Here is a 16,423-nt window from a genome sequence, read left to right as displayed (position 1 = left end):
GTAATGTAATGCATTCTCGCAGGGGTGAACATGATTGTTACAATGCACAATACAGTGTTCAATAACAATTTCCGGTACAAATACGAAGAACCAGCTTCTCTTCTAAGTGGATTCATTAGCGTCCAAAACTATCGGTAAAAAGAAGTCTAAAACACTTTTGGAAAAAGGTTGCCCTTGTACTTGTAAAAGAACTGCTTTGAATTTTAAACAAAAGAAATGTGTGAAGAGTAGAATTTTTATTGAAGGGAAGAGTAGCTGTCTTCAGCAAGATGGGGAAAAAAGCATTGGCATCTTTGGCCAAGACATTCACGAGCATAAAGGTAACAAAACGAAGTAGAAGTCGGAAGAACAAATCAAGAACGGTGAAAAGTATGAGAATGAGACAAATAATCAGTTCTAACATATACAATATACATGAAGGGGACAATACTTATGTACTCAACATCTTATAAAACAAAAGAAACAAAGAGGGCAGACAGGACAAGAGAACTCCTAGAACAGGATGAGAGAAGCGACAGGCAATGCATGTGGAGCAAATAAATAAAACAGATTCTACCACCACACTTACAGCACCGGTTGCTGGTCACATGTTTCGTGGGCCGAGAACCAGAAGCAACCATGTCCATTTTGGCCATTTGTGAAAAACAGCATAATGGGGGCATCTAAATGACACAGCATTTTTTCTGTAAATATCAAACCAATGTGCCCAGTAGTTTTGCCACGATCGCAGTTCCCAGTGTGCCTATGTCAAAGAGTCATCTATCATCTTACAATGCCCTAAAAATCAATTTTTCTCAAAACAAGGAATGTGGACATAGTCACCTCTAGCCCTCTGCTTAGCATTTGAACAACAAAGACTTCCCCTGAATAAAACCTTTACAAAATTCATCAATTGTAAAGATGTCAAGCTTAAATTATAACGGATGTAAGAGCATGCTAAGCTTTGGACACAAAGAAAGTAAGGGGAGAAAACTCATATCAAACATCAAACACATGACAAACTATTCAGTGGTCTATCATTTGACTCAAAACTGTCTGCAGACAATCATTACATAATCTTCTTTTACAAAAATAACCTGCAGAAGTTTTTCAAGGCATCATGTTACACAACTAAGAATTCAATTTAAAAAATGACTGAAAGTCTCCCCTTACATACTACATCTATGCCATGGTAAAGAAAAAAACAGACTGATGTTGTCTTTAGGAGGCATTGACTTTAATGCTCAAATTCTTGAAAGCCCAGAATATGTTTTTATCATGTGGCCCAGTTATTCATATGTCAAACGACAAAGATTAAAAGAATAATATTTCAAAAGCTGTTCTACAGTGTTCAAAGAGGTAAAATAGTTGATTGTTTATCAAATTCACACTTCACACTGACGGAGACGCAAGACGACGTAACCAAGTATAGAACTCCAGTCGGCTCCCAGCACTCACTGCAACCAACATTTTCTGGCACACGTTGGCCTAATTGACCGCATACGGCAAAATCACAATACAGAAATTGGAGGAAAACACATCACAAACACTAGTGTCTGTCGTAACAGAACAGTGCCTACTACTTCATATTATACTGAGCAAAACTAGCAATTAAAAAAAAAACCCACAAAAAACCTTGAATGTTTGTAATACAGAGAAGTCATTTAGATCAGGAGCATAATTTAAGAAGTAAAATTTTACATCCTACTTACTCAGAAACAACACTCAAACACACATTGACATTATATAAAATTGCACATTCTCTGATCAGAACAGAGTACAAATGGACTTATAAGCCACAAACTTCACATGGCCAAAATCTTTTAAAAGAAAGAAAAATTGATTACTCAGCTGCTCTATACAACCTTTTTTTTGTTGGTGACTTAGTTTTAGAAAAGAACCACATCAAGATAACGATCATCTATTCCATGGAAAAATCAAGGTAGACAGTGACAAACAGAATCAACAGAGTGAAAGAGAAAATGGACCTACCAGCTGCACGGTTTAACCACCAGCTTCCTTTTACAGAAACATTTTGTAAAAGCACAAAGACATTCAGGTAAATTCATTTCACAATTTCCCGTGGCTTGCTATGTCGTTGATATTTTGCATTCAATTGGCACACACATGATGAAATTCCTATCAGAATCCCATTTGAGGTTACCAAAAAATAATTTTTTAAGTAAAATCGTTGATGTAAACACACACCCATACAAACCAATACGCAGAAAAGGGACACAACAAAAGAGACATATTCCTCTCTCTCTTTCTCGCCGACTCTCACGATTCCTCTTTATTCACATATATGTCCTCCAGTTCCTCATCCGTTACAGGCACTGGTAACCATGGTGGTCTAAAGTCCTCTTTCATTAAAAGTTCTGGTGAACTTGCAATATTCATGGCACACACACACCATACACACAAACACATGCATACGAAATACTTTGTACTTTGTTTGTAAACCCACAACCTTTTAAAGTCTTTTCATAGATCAACTTATTGGTATATTGGCAGCACAGAATCAGATGTCTTTCTTCACAGCAAACAGAAGAAAAAAAAGGCATAAATCCTAATCCTACACACTGCCGCATCAAAATACAAAACTGTTAACCCTTGATAATGTCTAAAATACCTCATCATACACACACTTAGGACAACACCAATTGTTCAGTGTCCTCATATAAAATGTCCCTCTCAAAGAAAGCATATTGCTGATTTGGGTAATGGCACAAAAACAAATGCTAAGCCTCTAGAATTCAAACCAAAGTGATGCACTTCAAAAAGAGTACTAAAAAATCATACAGTATAACATGGATAGTTCGAACACAGAAGACTCAAAAACGGGACCGCAGGCATAGTTCGATGGATGCATGATTTCTTTTCCTTCTTTATCTTCGTAAGATATCCTTCAAACTACAAAGGCCAGTCCTGACAAATTTGAGCTATCCGTGTCATACAGTAATTTGGATTGCAAAATATCATTAGACCGTAGGCGAAACCCACATCCCTATCTGAGACAAATTTTTGTTGCCAGTGTTTCAATGGCATAGAATAATCATATCATGAAAAATGAGAACAATGCGTTTAAATCGAGGAAAGGGGGGGAAAGTATATATTGAATCATTAGGAAAGAGCCATAAACTGAATGTGCAACGATGTCATCAGCACTAAAACAAACATACTCATGTACTGCAATTGCAGACTTAGGTGGGATAGAAACAAATTGGATGTAATCTTTGATACATCAATGTCTGGGAAAAACATAAGTCGCAATGCCCTTTACTTGAAACTTTGTTCAAAATTTCAGGCAAGATTATATTGGAAAGGCAAATTTAAAACTGCTTCACTTTTGAAATCAGAGCACTACAGTACTTATTAACTAAAATATTTTCTATCAATGATGGGGAGTTAAAAGGTAACTGTTTGATATTCTGCCTTTTCCCAACCTCCCCTTTTAAACACAACCCCCCCCCCCCCCCCCCAAATGATTTTTAATCCCCACATTCAAAATCAGACGAAAGCAATAATAAAACAACAAGAGTGAAAACAATTAAACAGGAATGGCAACCATTAATATTTTCATGATAAGAAAAAAATAACCCCCTTGGAAAGTTCTCCGTCTCCATTCAGCAAAAGACATTCACAGGCATCATTCATGACTCTTTGCTCATGTCAGCTATCACTCCCAGACCAGGCAAAATAATTTACATAACACAGCTCTAAGTTCTAGTATCCTTGTAAGCCATTGTACACGCTCTGTTTTGACGTTTGCTTCAGTATTTCTCGTATTCCTGGGGACACAAAATGAACGAATGCTTTTAGAATCAAGAACATTGATTTTATCTTTATCTTTTCCAGGAAAATGGCAATAAAAGCAGGTCAGTTTCAGTCATGTTTAATCCATAATTCAATCCTTAACGTACCAAAAACAAATATTCATAGCTGAACACAAGAAGTGACAACATCCACAACATATCAGAGTAAACAATAGGGGTTGTGAGATTTTAAGCCGCTCTTTTATCTCGGTAAATATCTACGCCGTAACTGAATCCAGTATCCAGGTATGTTAATGTATCTTTTTTGGCTATGATAGACTGATTTCAGAATCCTCTAAATTTCAAACTCATTTTTCGCAAAATTGTGAATAGTGGATATATTCACTTCTAGCGATCAGTTGTCAATACACAGGTGACCTAATTGAATTCAGTCAGTCATTTTCCTCACTCCACCATACACAAGTTTTCACTGCATATATAATCAGTGTCCTTTTTTCTAGTCTTAAGCCACAATTTCACATTCCGCCTTTCAAAATAAAAAATTAATAAAATATCCACATTTTTATTGTCAGAACCAAGGGCAGGGTGTAATTCTCTAAAAATTAAGCTACAAAATCGTGTTACATATCATAACTAGCAGAACAGATTTAAAATGCCTTTCCATTCACTAGAAAAATCCTTATATTATGCACTCTAAAATGTTCAAAACATGAAATTTCTAGTAACCACAGAACTTTCTTTTTTTTTTAAAGTGACTTCTACACCTTCCATTTTCTGTTTTATTATAGATTTTGAGGGGGGGGAAAAAGCTTAGTACAAGGAGGTGCACAATTTATACAATTTGCTATAATTCAGAGCTCCCAGCAGCTGATGTCATTTTCCGAGGATTTTTGGGTTCAGGGCAGAGCCCTGGCAGGGGGTTGAAGGGGGACAGCGTCCCCTTTACGTTTGAGAATTTTCGGTTTCAGGGCATCCGAAGTATGCCATTTCTGGCTATTCAAGCCTAAATTTAATAAGAAAATATGTAAGAAAAAAAACATACCTTTCATAGGCCTAGATCTAGATCTACATAATTTTCTGCTTGTGTTAATCCATATATTTCCAAATCCAAAGCCATGCTTTCTCCCTTGTACCGATACTGTACATCCACAACTAAATCTATAAAACTTGACAGTTAATGTTCAACTTTTTTCTGCTTGTGTTGGTTTGCACCATAATCATCATAAGGTGTAGATCTAGATCTAGATTCAGAATCCAGTTTAACAGCTTGACTTGATCTAGATCTAAATAACAGGACAGCTTATATCAACTTAAATCCACAACAATACTTACAAATAAACAAGTCTGGTAAAAAAAAATCAAGCTCTCTTTAGAGTTTTCTTTTCTTGGAAGGCCCAAGATCGATAGAACCACAATCGTCATTTCTTCCTCTTGTTTACAGAGCTGGTGCTCTGATTCTTGAGCTTTAGAAAGTGAAATTGAAAGGTACTGTCTATACTTTCAAATAAAAGAGCACTTCCGGTATGGGTTGGTTATTGTTGACTACTGGTAATAACGTACATTTTTTATTTCGCATTTTTGAAAATAATTTTTTTGGCACAAATTTTTACGGAAATTTTTCCGTTTGCGGAATTCTGCTAATTTGCGAAATCCGCAATATTGCGGAAGACTGGAAGCCCTGATAATTACACTACTTTTTTTTTTAAAGGAGGGTGGGGGGGGGGGGGGGGGGGGTTGAAACTACTTCAACAACAGATATATCACCTTTTTTGTCCTCCTCCGACAAGGTTCCTTTCGGGAACTCGATGTCAAAAGTGATGAACAGAGAGCCTTTGACATTGTTGTTCTCGTAGTTGGGCATCCCCTCGTTAGGCTTGCGCATGCGGGCGCCCGGCCAGGTGATTTTATCCCTCACTATGTGGACCTGCCCACAGAATACAACACAGAGTCATCCTCTTCAGCATGATTATTTTTGACTTCTTGCATAGATTTAATGCCCATATCAACACTATTAGGTTACTGAAGAGGCGAGTTAAACAATGTCCATTCCCGAAAGGATCCAGCCAAGTGGGAAATTCGTGTAAAGTGCCTTTCCCAAGAACACAACGTCGGACCAGGCTGAAGATTGAACCCCCGAACCTGCAGTCTCACTATTCCTGGTCTGGTTCATTAACTGTCATCCTAATCATAACGATTATGTCTGAACTCATGGGTAAGTCTTACTTTTTTTTCTTCTTCTGCTGCTTCTGTCTGTTTAATCTTGCTATTTCCCAGCATATAACACAAGAATGCTATAGAAACTTCACCAAGCAACTCAGGTTCACTTATACTGTGCATAGATTTAAATCAATGTCACAAGTCACTTAAAACCCTACAAATCCAAAAACTATATAAAGAATTAATTATGCAATAGAAGGTGAGCCAAATACAGTTGAACCTGTTCTAACCAACACCTGTTCAAGGCGACCACTTGTACAAATGTCCATACCCCCACCCACCCCCAATGACAATAATTTTTTTCTACGTTATAATGACACTGTCCAAGACTGCCACCTGTCTCTATGACAACCATTTTTCTCCTCGACAATGGGTGGCCACCTTGGGCAATTTCTACTGTACCTTGTGTCCATCTAAATGTTTAATGTCCATCTCAAATCCTGTCAGAGCATCAGCCAAGACCACAGTCACATTTGTAAAGAGATCATCACCTCTGCGCTCAAATCTAGGATGCCTGCAGAAATGTAAAGAAGCGTGAAAAAGATGTCTGTTTTGGGTAACCAAAAGCACACCCACACATTTACAGTCATTAAGTAGGCCTACAGGGAAAAGTAAGAAGGGCAGAAACAATTAAAGGGAGAAAAAAAAAGAACCTTCTCCTAGCACCCATTAATTACCCATACAGGAAAAGAAATTGTATGCTTCACTTAGAATGCAGCACAATATCATCACCATGGATAAAGATACATCAATAAAATCCACAAAACCTCACCATTTAACTGAGAATCCACATTTTGCAAGAGTGTGAAAATCATTAAAGATAGAAAAATACACTACTGTCAAAACTGACAAGGTACAGATTTAATTTGAACAAAATAGAGGTAAACACACTACATGCAGTTCTAATAATATTGTGTTTCATTCCACTATAAATTTGTAATTGCTCATGGACGCAGACACTGGCTGATTACAAATGTAAATAGTTAAACATGCAAAGGCTCTGGATTTATAAAAATAGCACACGAAAAAAAAAGAGTAACGTTTCCCCAGGAACAATCAGGATGGCAATTTTAGTTTTCGTAAGTGTTTTATGGCACTTACAATACAATAAGGTCATATAAGTGCAGAAGATTAGAGATGTTACAAGAGAGTAACAAACACAAAAAAGAAAAAGGAGAGATATTGATAGAGATAAGGACGGTAGACGTGTGAGAGAAAAGAAGAAGCAAACCCACACCAGAGCACCCGCCAACCACCTTCCAGGATGGAAGTAACAAATAAAAGAACAGATCAAACCCTTTCAGAAACTCCAAAAATTGAAAAATTGTACAGATTTAATGCTCTTTTCAACACACAAAGGTTATTTAAGAGGTAAAACCTACTATTCTAACGATTAACTCTAATGGTACAGAGCATAAAGGGTGGAGAGCCTTAAAAAACCTCCCACAAAGTTCAGAATGCCCTTTTGGGGAATTCGAACTTGGGCCTCCACTCTGTAGTCCAGAATAATACCGACTGAGCTAACGGCGCACCCTCTAGATCCCACACAAACAACTTTGAGAACAAGAAAAATGTTGGTCTTTTTACTTCCTCATCAACACAGTTTAGATCATTTAAGAAGCAGGTTGCAGCCCTCTTGTCAGAACCACCAACCCAGACAGAGAGGGAGACAACATCTCTGCAGAAAGACTGAAATACTATATAAAAACTCCTCTCTACTCAGGAATCAAACTCAAGTCTCCGGTTTGTGACATCTTAGTATCTTTCCACTACACCATAGACACTGTGAACAATTTAGAATAAATGCCATTGGTCACAAATGAAAAAATACACACACACACACACTTACTTGACTTGTCTGATAGTAAATCTCAGATCACCAGGCTCACCATCTATGTGAGGCTCGCCTGAAACAAACAAATATAAGTTTTAGTTTTAGTTAGAGATTGCAATACAAATACATTATATATAAACACCAAAGAATACAGGTGTAATTATAGAGTAACAGGCAAAGAAAAGAAGGCGGAGAGATAAGTATGATAGGTGTTTGAAAAGAACAGAAAGGGCATATCACAATAGAGCATCGCCATCTGCCAACCATCCACAAAACAAACATATGAAAATGAGACGTATAAATACACACTTAATTAAGTTTAAGTATCCTCATGGAGTCTATTTTACTATCCCTTTCAGTCAAACATGCACTTCAGAACACAAACATAAAATGTAAGTCAAACACAGAGCTCAACCAATTTAAGACTTCCTTGTCTGGAAAATAAAAAGGGTCAGTGAATCATTTTAGTAAAGTTCCATTAATTAAAAAGAATTGAAAGTTAAAGGCAGGATAACTCCAAGATTTAAATTGGAGACCCAGATGCAATGCCAAAAACTAGGCCATTTTTATTGTGAGTACATACCAGCACCAAGATTTTGGAACATCTACCTTCCCCGTCGTCATAATCATTACTATCATTCCACTCCATGGGTTTAGACTGCAGCCTTATAGGCTGGGCATCTTTATACAAACACTTCTAAAGAATTAAAGGAAGTACAATAAAATCCTGTGATAATATTACAAGCATAAAACAGTGCACAGAATACTGCATTGCAGCATACACCAAAGTTATCAAATCAAACAGCTTCGATGGGCTGAGCACTAAAGCAAACATTGTTCTCTTCTTCTTACTCTCACTAACACAAACAGACTCACCTTCGGCAACAAAGGGGTACTCCTGTCCATCTCGCATGCCAGGCTCAATTTCTATTTCTAGCAATTTTTCTTCTGGCACAAATCTGACAAAAGAAGGCAAAAGCGTTAAATAAAATAAGAAACAAAAAAGCCAGACATAACCTCAAATCTAGAGCAAGTCCCCGTTTTCAATACTAATAGAAACATCATCACTAAAAAATGTCAACATCACTTGGAAATAAGGAGACAAAAATTAGCAAGCAAATACTAAGTTGCTCCTAGCAACTCTTGTCTAAGAGTTTCTACATATTAAAAAAAAACTAGCAACATAGCTTTCTTTTCAATTTTTCAGCATTTAGAAAAGAACGTAAATTTTGACTAGATATGAAAATCTAAGCACCCTCCAGAAGAAAAGCCTTCTCACTATATTAAAACGTTCAAAATTTCAAGGGCGTGGCCATGACTCACCTGATGTTGGGACACTCATCACAAACTTGCTGCTGTGTCATGGAGAAACGTCCCGGTCCCAGTTGCTGGGTCACCATCTCTGTTCGGCAGTTGCACTTTCGCTTGCCCTTGGCTGGTTTTGCAACAGGTTTGTACCGTAACACCTGTAACAGTCATATAAAGTGACCAAAATTTTTTTTTTATTAATCCCATTATAAAGTAAAGTCAATCCGCATCACAATCAAAGGATTTGCCACAATCAAATATCTGAAATTAGTCCGTGATACAAGGAATTTATTACATCTGATGTAAAACATTGTGGCAGGGAAGGGCTTTCCTCTAATAATGTAGCAGCGACGTTAGCTGCCCTGTCTTCTAACTCTCACAGTAAGTACTAAATACAATCACCCCCATAGATACAGAAGGCCTGCTTCATATCTTCCACAGACAACATTACAACAACCATGTTGTTCACCTCCACAAAGTTTCCGTTGTACAGCTCTTCCAGCGAGACATCGAGGTCCAGGACAACATCACCACCACGGGGAACCTCCCTGTCCTGCTCCCTCATACCACCAAAGCCAAATCCAAAGTCTCCGAAAAAACTGTAGGAATGAGAGCATACAAAATTACAATAAACTAGATGCCCCGAACAAAGGACAAAACATTAAATCTCATAAAGGAGGGGGGAGCATTCTAAAAGCAAGTTCAGAATGACTGGCACCCAAGTACATATCATCCCTTCATTTAATCCAAGAAAACAGCATGATTAGGATTCTATCTTCAGTCATCTGACAAAAGTAGTGCAATAAAATAAACGTTTATTCATCTCAGAAATAGAGGGGATCAAAGGGATATTAAAAAGATAAATAACTCTAACTAGTGTAAATACAATTTCAATTGAGCAGAGAGAGAGAGATAATACGACAAAGAGGACATCCAGAGTGGAACACACTTCTAGAAACTTATTGAATCAAAAGCAAAATGAAAAGATGACAGATCACATACAAGAAGCATAGCCCCTTTCTCTGGAACCTAGAAATTTCCAGAAGAGCATCATCCCAAAGAAGATGTACACTATCCAGTTCTCAAAGAAGCCTTATTCTGATAATCCTGCTCTCAGAAAAATATCAGAGTGAGTATTTTAAAGAACAAACCTTGAGAATGGATCTCCTCTCATATCTCCTTGCTTGAGTCCTTCCTCACCATGTTGATCATAGATCTTACGTTTTTCTGGGTCCGACAGCACCTACAAAGAACAGGTAAGTGTGACTTGAAAGAAACAAGCTACTGACTTTTTTTTGGGGGGTAAGTATTTTACGGCGCTCGCAACTGCATAAGGTCATATGAGCGTGTTGGACACCTTAAACTGTTTCAGTCGATAGGAAATTTTGAATTTTGCCTGGGTGGCAGCCGAGGCCTACTCTTATCGATTTTAGACCACCAAGGGATCTTTAACGTGCGCAACTTGCACATGGGCCCTCCGAGATTTTTCGTCCTTGTCCGAGAAGGCTAGGTATAGATCTTTCCTACCAGAAGATCAGGGGTTTGGCTGAAAGACAGTAGTAAGAAGGAGCCAAGGCATAGCAGTAGAAAGGCTGGCAAAGGAGGTGAGGGGGTGGGGGCAGAAAGAAGAGACGAAAGCAGACGACAGAACATTGCAAGAGAGCAGGAAAGGAGGTGAAAGAAGACAATTTTAGAGAAGAAAATTTTTCGGTCGCTACCCGGATTCGAACCCGGGACCTTTGAATGAGAGGCCAACACCTTAACCTCTAGGCCACGAGAGACCCCCAAGCTACTGACTTTAATACTTGAAAAGATAATTTGGCAAAACGGAAAAAATCAGCAGCTTGGGCACATTCCTTTACGACAATTTTGAAATTGTATTATAATCTATAAGTATTTGGCAATGGCGGAAAACTAGTGAAAACATGTCTCTTCTACCAGTAGTTCTTTCATTAGATGAAGAATTATCAAAATATTTTGGTTCATTTCTTTTGATTTAATGACTAATTTAGTGACATATATATATATATGTGTCACATTCAGATTTTGTACAAAAAGAGGGTCCTGGCATAGTCAGGAACCCCCCCCCCCCCCCCCCCACACACACACCCCAAGAGATAAAGAGATTAACTGTCAATGATTAGAATTTAGAAATTTCATAGAGCATAAAAATAAAAGACAACCCTGTACCCGCTCCCACAAAACACACTGACCTCGTATGCAGCACCCAGAGTTTGAAACCTCTCTGCAGCCTCTGGGTCATCTTTATTCTTATCTGGGTGGAGCTCTTTTGCCTGTTTTCTGTATGCTCTTTTGATCTGATATGTGTCTGCTGATTTCGACACACCAAGGATCTTGTAGAAGTCCCTCCTATTTGTGGGAAGACAGGCAAAATGGAAGTGCTCAAAAAAAAATAATAAAAAGCTCCAGATGCCAACCGTCTTCTTTGAAAAATGAAAATCAAATAAAACTTTTAGTTTTAGTTTTCGTAAGCATTTTACGGCACTTGCAACACAATAATAAGGTCATATAAGTGCCAAAGAATAGATTTGTTACAAGAGCGTAACATACAACAACAAAAAAAAGAAGGAGGAGAGATTTAAAGGACGACAGATGTTTGATAGAAGAAGGAGCAAACCACACCAGAGCCCCCACCAACCACCCACAAATAAAACTTTTGGCACAGGGCAAGAAGAACAGATTTTGGTTATGTTGGCAATTGAAGATTCTCAATATTTGTTCCACCCCTTGCTAGTAACTTCAAAAATACAACAACTAAAAAAAAAAGTATTTCAACTTTCAACCAATTTACAAACACAGCTGGAGAAAAGACAAATTTTTCAGTTGGGTCTAGGGGTTTCTTTAGACTATTGGACCTTTTCCAAAACAGCAAGGATATTAAAAAGCTCCTCAACAACATTGCACCTTAACCAATAAACAAATTCAAGGGGGTGGTCTGGTAAGTCACAAAAACACAAACAATCAAATTAAATGTTCAAGAATGTTTCATTTTCATCCCTTCAAAAACAGAGTGAAGATTGAAGATATCTTAGATGTAGTCTACCATGATGACATGACGACCCTAACTGATGAAACAGTGAGTCCGCTGAACCCCTCCCATGTCATATATATCATATGTCATATGTCATGTCATATGTGTGTGAACTTGAAGAAAGGTACAAAAACTCGAATTTTGACCATTTTGAGTGACGGTTGGTAATTCAATGCTGAAGACAGCGGTTTCTGAATTTTTGAGACGTCTCAAGTAGTTTTTGAGATATAGCACATTTTGCAAGGTAGGAGATATCATTTTATGAAAATGAGCTTTTAAGTTTAGATAGACAAATAAAAACTAAACTTGAAAAAAAAAAGGATGATTCAATTGTTTCTAATGTATTTATTCATGGAAAAATCATTTCCAATTTGGCATTCAGTTGACACCAATATCATGATTAGAATTCAATGGTAAAACATAGTGGGGAAGAGAAAATATGATTCAAGAAAAGATTTTAACACCTTTTAAAAACAGTTCTTTTCATAATTGAAAAAAAAAAATACCCTACCCTCAAAATAATTCAAAATAGAGTATTAAGAAGTCAAATCAATGAATTACTAAAAAATGGTGGAACTATGATTTTTCTTACACACATGGAAACACATTTTGATCTAAAAAGTGATTTTTTTGCAATTACATTCAGCTTGTAGCTCGAAACGGACTGGGGTGACTTTTGGTACCTCTTTCTTCAGGCTCACGACACACACATAGTATATGCACCGTAGCGAAAATAGGCGCTCATCAAAATAATGAAATCAAATATTTTATACCAGTATTTTCCCGCAGGTTAGTTCTATTGAACTTTCTGTGTTTTTTGTTTTGGTAGGTGTTCTATAACATGGCCCTCGCCACTGCCTAGCCTAAGTTCATGTGAGCGTGCAGGAGACATAATTAATTAAACATTTTTAGTTTGGTAGGAATTAATTTTGAATTTTGCCCAGGTGGCGGCCGAAGCCTACTCTTATCGATTTTGGACCACCAAGGGATATTAACGTATGAAACTTACACACCGGACCACAGAGATTTTTCGCCCTTATCCGAGAAGGCCAAGTGTTAAGTCTTACCTACCCTAAGATCAGGAGTGTTTGTTTTAGTAGAGACTTTACAGCGCTCGTAACTCTATATAAAGGCATATATGAGCGCCAGAAGATTAGAGGAGTTATGATACAAGAAAGTAACAAACATAAAAAAGAAGGAGGGGAGATAAGGATGATAGATGTTTGATAGGAAAGAAGAAGCAAACCACACCAGAGCACCCACCAACCACCCACTAAGATCAAAGGTGTGGCTGACAGACAGCAGTAAGGAGCCAAAGAAGGAATCGGCCAAAGAATGGCAGTAGAAAGTAGAGAGGCTGCAAAAAGAGTCAAGAGCCCAGAGGAGGGGCGGGGCTGAGGACAGAAAATGAAGACAAAAGCAGTCAGAACAGGGATAGAGAGCAGGAAAGGAAGTGAAAGGAGAAGATTTTAGAGCAGAAAATTTTCTGTCAAAGTCAGGTTTCAAACCTGGGACTTATTGAAAGAGAGGGGAACACAGCAACCTCTAGACAACAAGAGCCCCCGAACTTTTGTTTTTTGGCCCAACACCCTTTAAATCAATTTTTTAAAACCTTTCTCTGTGGATTTTACTATAAGACCAAAAAGGGCACCAAAAAATATAAATTTGCACTTTCCAAGGGTTTTCAAGATTTAAAAGTCACTAGAATCTAAACTTTGAAGCCCATTTTATGCTAATTTTACATCTGAAACCAGGGGACGCTCCCCGATCACAACTAGCTTTATTCAAGATAGATGGGTACTTTTTTCACCAAACCATATAATACAAAAGAACAAGCTGTAAGGTGCAACCATAACAACACATGCCAAAAAATTAACGAGCCCCTAATTCCACTATATCGTGAAACATTTCATTTAATGATTTAACAAAAAGTCTAAGTCGTATGATAGGCCCGCCCCTACTACAGTAAAGTTGTTTGCATCTGTTGTTAGTGTTAGTTACTCTTATGTATTACTAGATTTCTAGATCTAGAGTCTATGTGCCAGACCGCGGTAGATGAGGTCAAGTGTAAGATGTAGGATTGAATACCAAGCACTCCTGACTGATAAAAAAGTAAAAGTATAATGTATGTTATTATTTTGGTAGCGTCAATTGCCACCGAGTGACGCGGTGGCAATTGACAAAAATTGACTTCACAATTGCCACAGAGTGAAGCGGTGTCAAGTCTGAAAACAACACTATCTTTAGCATTAGATCTGTACATGATAATGTGTGTCTAATGAGTCTAATGGGTCAATTTGTTCTCAACTAATTTCATTGGACGAGCATCTAGTCTAGAGCTACGATACCAACTTGGCGTGTTTTCAATGAGACGTAGGCCTAGATCTAGGCTAGCCTTAGCCTACACTTTGGTATAGAACCAACACAGGCAATTCTAGAAGTAGAAGGTCACAAACGCACACAAACTGAAACTCAAGCAGAAATTCACATTATATCGGGGAACTGAAATCGGGGGACGGGGGTCAGGAAAAGACACTCACACACACACACACACACACACAATGTAAACAAACACACACACACAGAGGGACAGAGAGGCGAATGCACAACACCGAGCACTCGATCAAGCATGCTAAATCTCCCCAACAACGCAAAAGAGCTCCCAATTTACTCTGTGGCAATTGACAAAGAGTCAATTTGGGAAGATTGAAGAATAGCGGACCACTCCACTCGTACATTATTGCGCGAGAAAGTGGGGTTGGTGGGACAGGTGGTTGGGGTGGAGGAAGGGGGAGATTCAGGGGGGGAGATTCAGGGGGGGGGCTTCAGGGGGGTCCCCTCCCTGACAAAATTATAATGAATAGATCTAGATCTAGATCTACCGGTCCGAGATTCTTCATTGAGAGATATTAAAAACGGGAAAATTATGAATTCCTAAGGTTGAGACATAGGCAAAGTCAGTCCGCTGGTCCGGTATTCTTCAATCTTGCCGTCAATTTTTGTCAATTGCCACCGCGTCACTCGGTGGCAATTGACACTACCTGTAACCTATTATTTTCATAAGAGTCTAAGTGAATCTTGAATAAGATTGTTGTTATAAGAATGAGTGGAAACTGGAGCAATATATTATGATTAGATCTCAAATCTTAGAATTATGTATCAACTTATCATCTGTGTAATCAGACTGTTACTGTTGTTGTAAATTGTAACGGCAACGGCTATTTTGTAGTTTCGTTCGTTAAAGTCAAGAGTAGGGGGGTTTCAGGGGGGCTTCGACTTTACTGCTTCAAAATAAATCATTTCTCATGAGAAGCATGTGTAATCAAATAAAAAATAAAATGTTCAGTTTTAAAACAAGCAAATAAAAACAACAAAGTTGAATAAAGACAAAGTCAAAGTAGTCGCATAGTCCGGAATTCTATCTATCCGATCAAAAGAGTACACATGTAAATAATCGACCAATCGAATTGAACCACGCATCTCGGTGAAAGGTTTCCACTTTCACTTCTGATTAAACTTTAAAATTGCCAAAACAAAGACACTAAATAACCACTCTCGATGATGAAATATACATTACACGGAATAAGTTAATTTCTGAAACAATATAAATTACTCACCCTCCTAAAACTTGAACAAAAAGGACAAATCCGATGGCTAAGAGCCATACCTGTGTTACCGGCGACGCCATGTTTCAACTTCCGCTTATTGAATTTGCCAGATGCAAGTGGAGGTTGACCGCGACGCAATGGCTAAATCTTTTTGAGACATTCAAACCCCGCCAAACAGGAGTATTGGGCATTATACAAAAAGAGAAGAGGAAAAAAAAAAGAAAGGAAAAAGGTCCCCACCTGCTAATTTGCCTTTTTCAAGAAAGTGACAAAATGTGATTATTGCCATAGGTTCAGCACAAACTATAGGGAAAAAATAAGAACAAACACCTGTTCATTCTGACAGACATTCAAAGACAAAGATTCACTAGAGGAGAATCGTTTGTTCTTATCGAACTGTTCCGTTTGGGTACCGCGACTCATCCATCATCATCCCCATCCTCATCCTCATTATCATCATCATCGTTGTAGTCGCCAATCAAATCTTGTCAGCCGTTTGGATGGCACAGAGGATTTTCCAGAGCAATGTATATCTCATTCCACATTGTTTGACTACCTCGCAGCCCTAGGCCTAAATGTTAAGGATCTAATATTTTCAGGCCTTTCTATTCTCGAATCTTTTTGTCTTCCTCCCTCAACTTCTGCCTTC

The 16,423-nt window shown here is 38.0% G+C and overlaps 1 protein-coding gene across 1 annotated transcript; it reads right to left on the bottom strand.

Annotated features, from left to right (window-relative positions):
* Positions 1-221: 221 nt before the first annotated feature.
* On the bottom strand, positions 222-15,882 carry LOC101852182 (dnaJ homolog subfamily B member 11). Its single transcript, XM_005100190.3, has 10 exons — positions 15,784-15,882; positions 11,328-11,484; positions 10,266-10,357; positions 9,584-9,713; positions 9,130-9,272; positions 8,683-8,765; positions 7,822-7,879; positions 6,375-6,486; positions 5,520-5,679; positions 222-3,770 (listed from the first exon to the last, which is right to left on the bottom strand). Exons 1-10 carry the CDS (start codon positions 15,852-15,854, stop codon positions 3,706-3,708), a joined length of 1,071 nt encoding a protein of 356 aa, XP_005100247.1. The 5' UTR covers positions 15,855-15,882; the 3' UTR covers positions 222-3,705.
* Between the last annotated feature and the right edge of the window lie 541 nt (positions 15,883-16,423).

The sequence above is a fragment of the Aplysia californica genome, unplaced genomic scaffold, assembly GCF_000002075.1.
Source record: "Aplysia californica isolate F4 #8 unplaced genomic scaffold, AplCal3.0 scaffold00239, whole genome shotgun sequence".
NCBI classification, from domain to species: Eukaryota; Metazoa; Mollusca; class Gastropoda; order Aplysiida; family Aplysiidae; genus Aplysia; species Aplysia californica.
The sequence above is the reverse complement of the archived record's forward strand: the minus strand, read 5'-3'. Positions and strand labels throughout refer to the sequence as shown.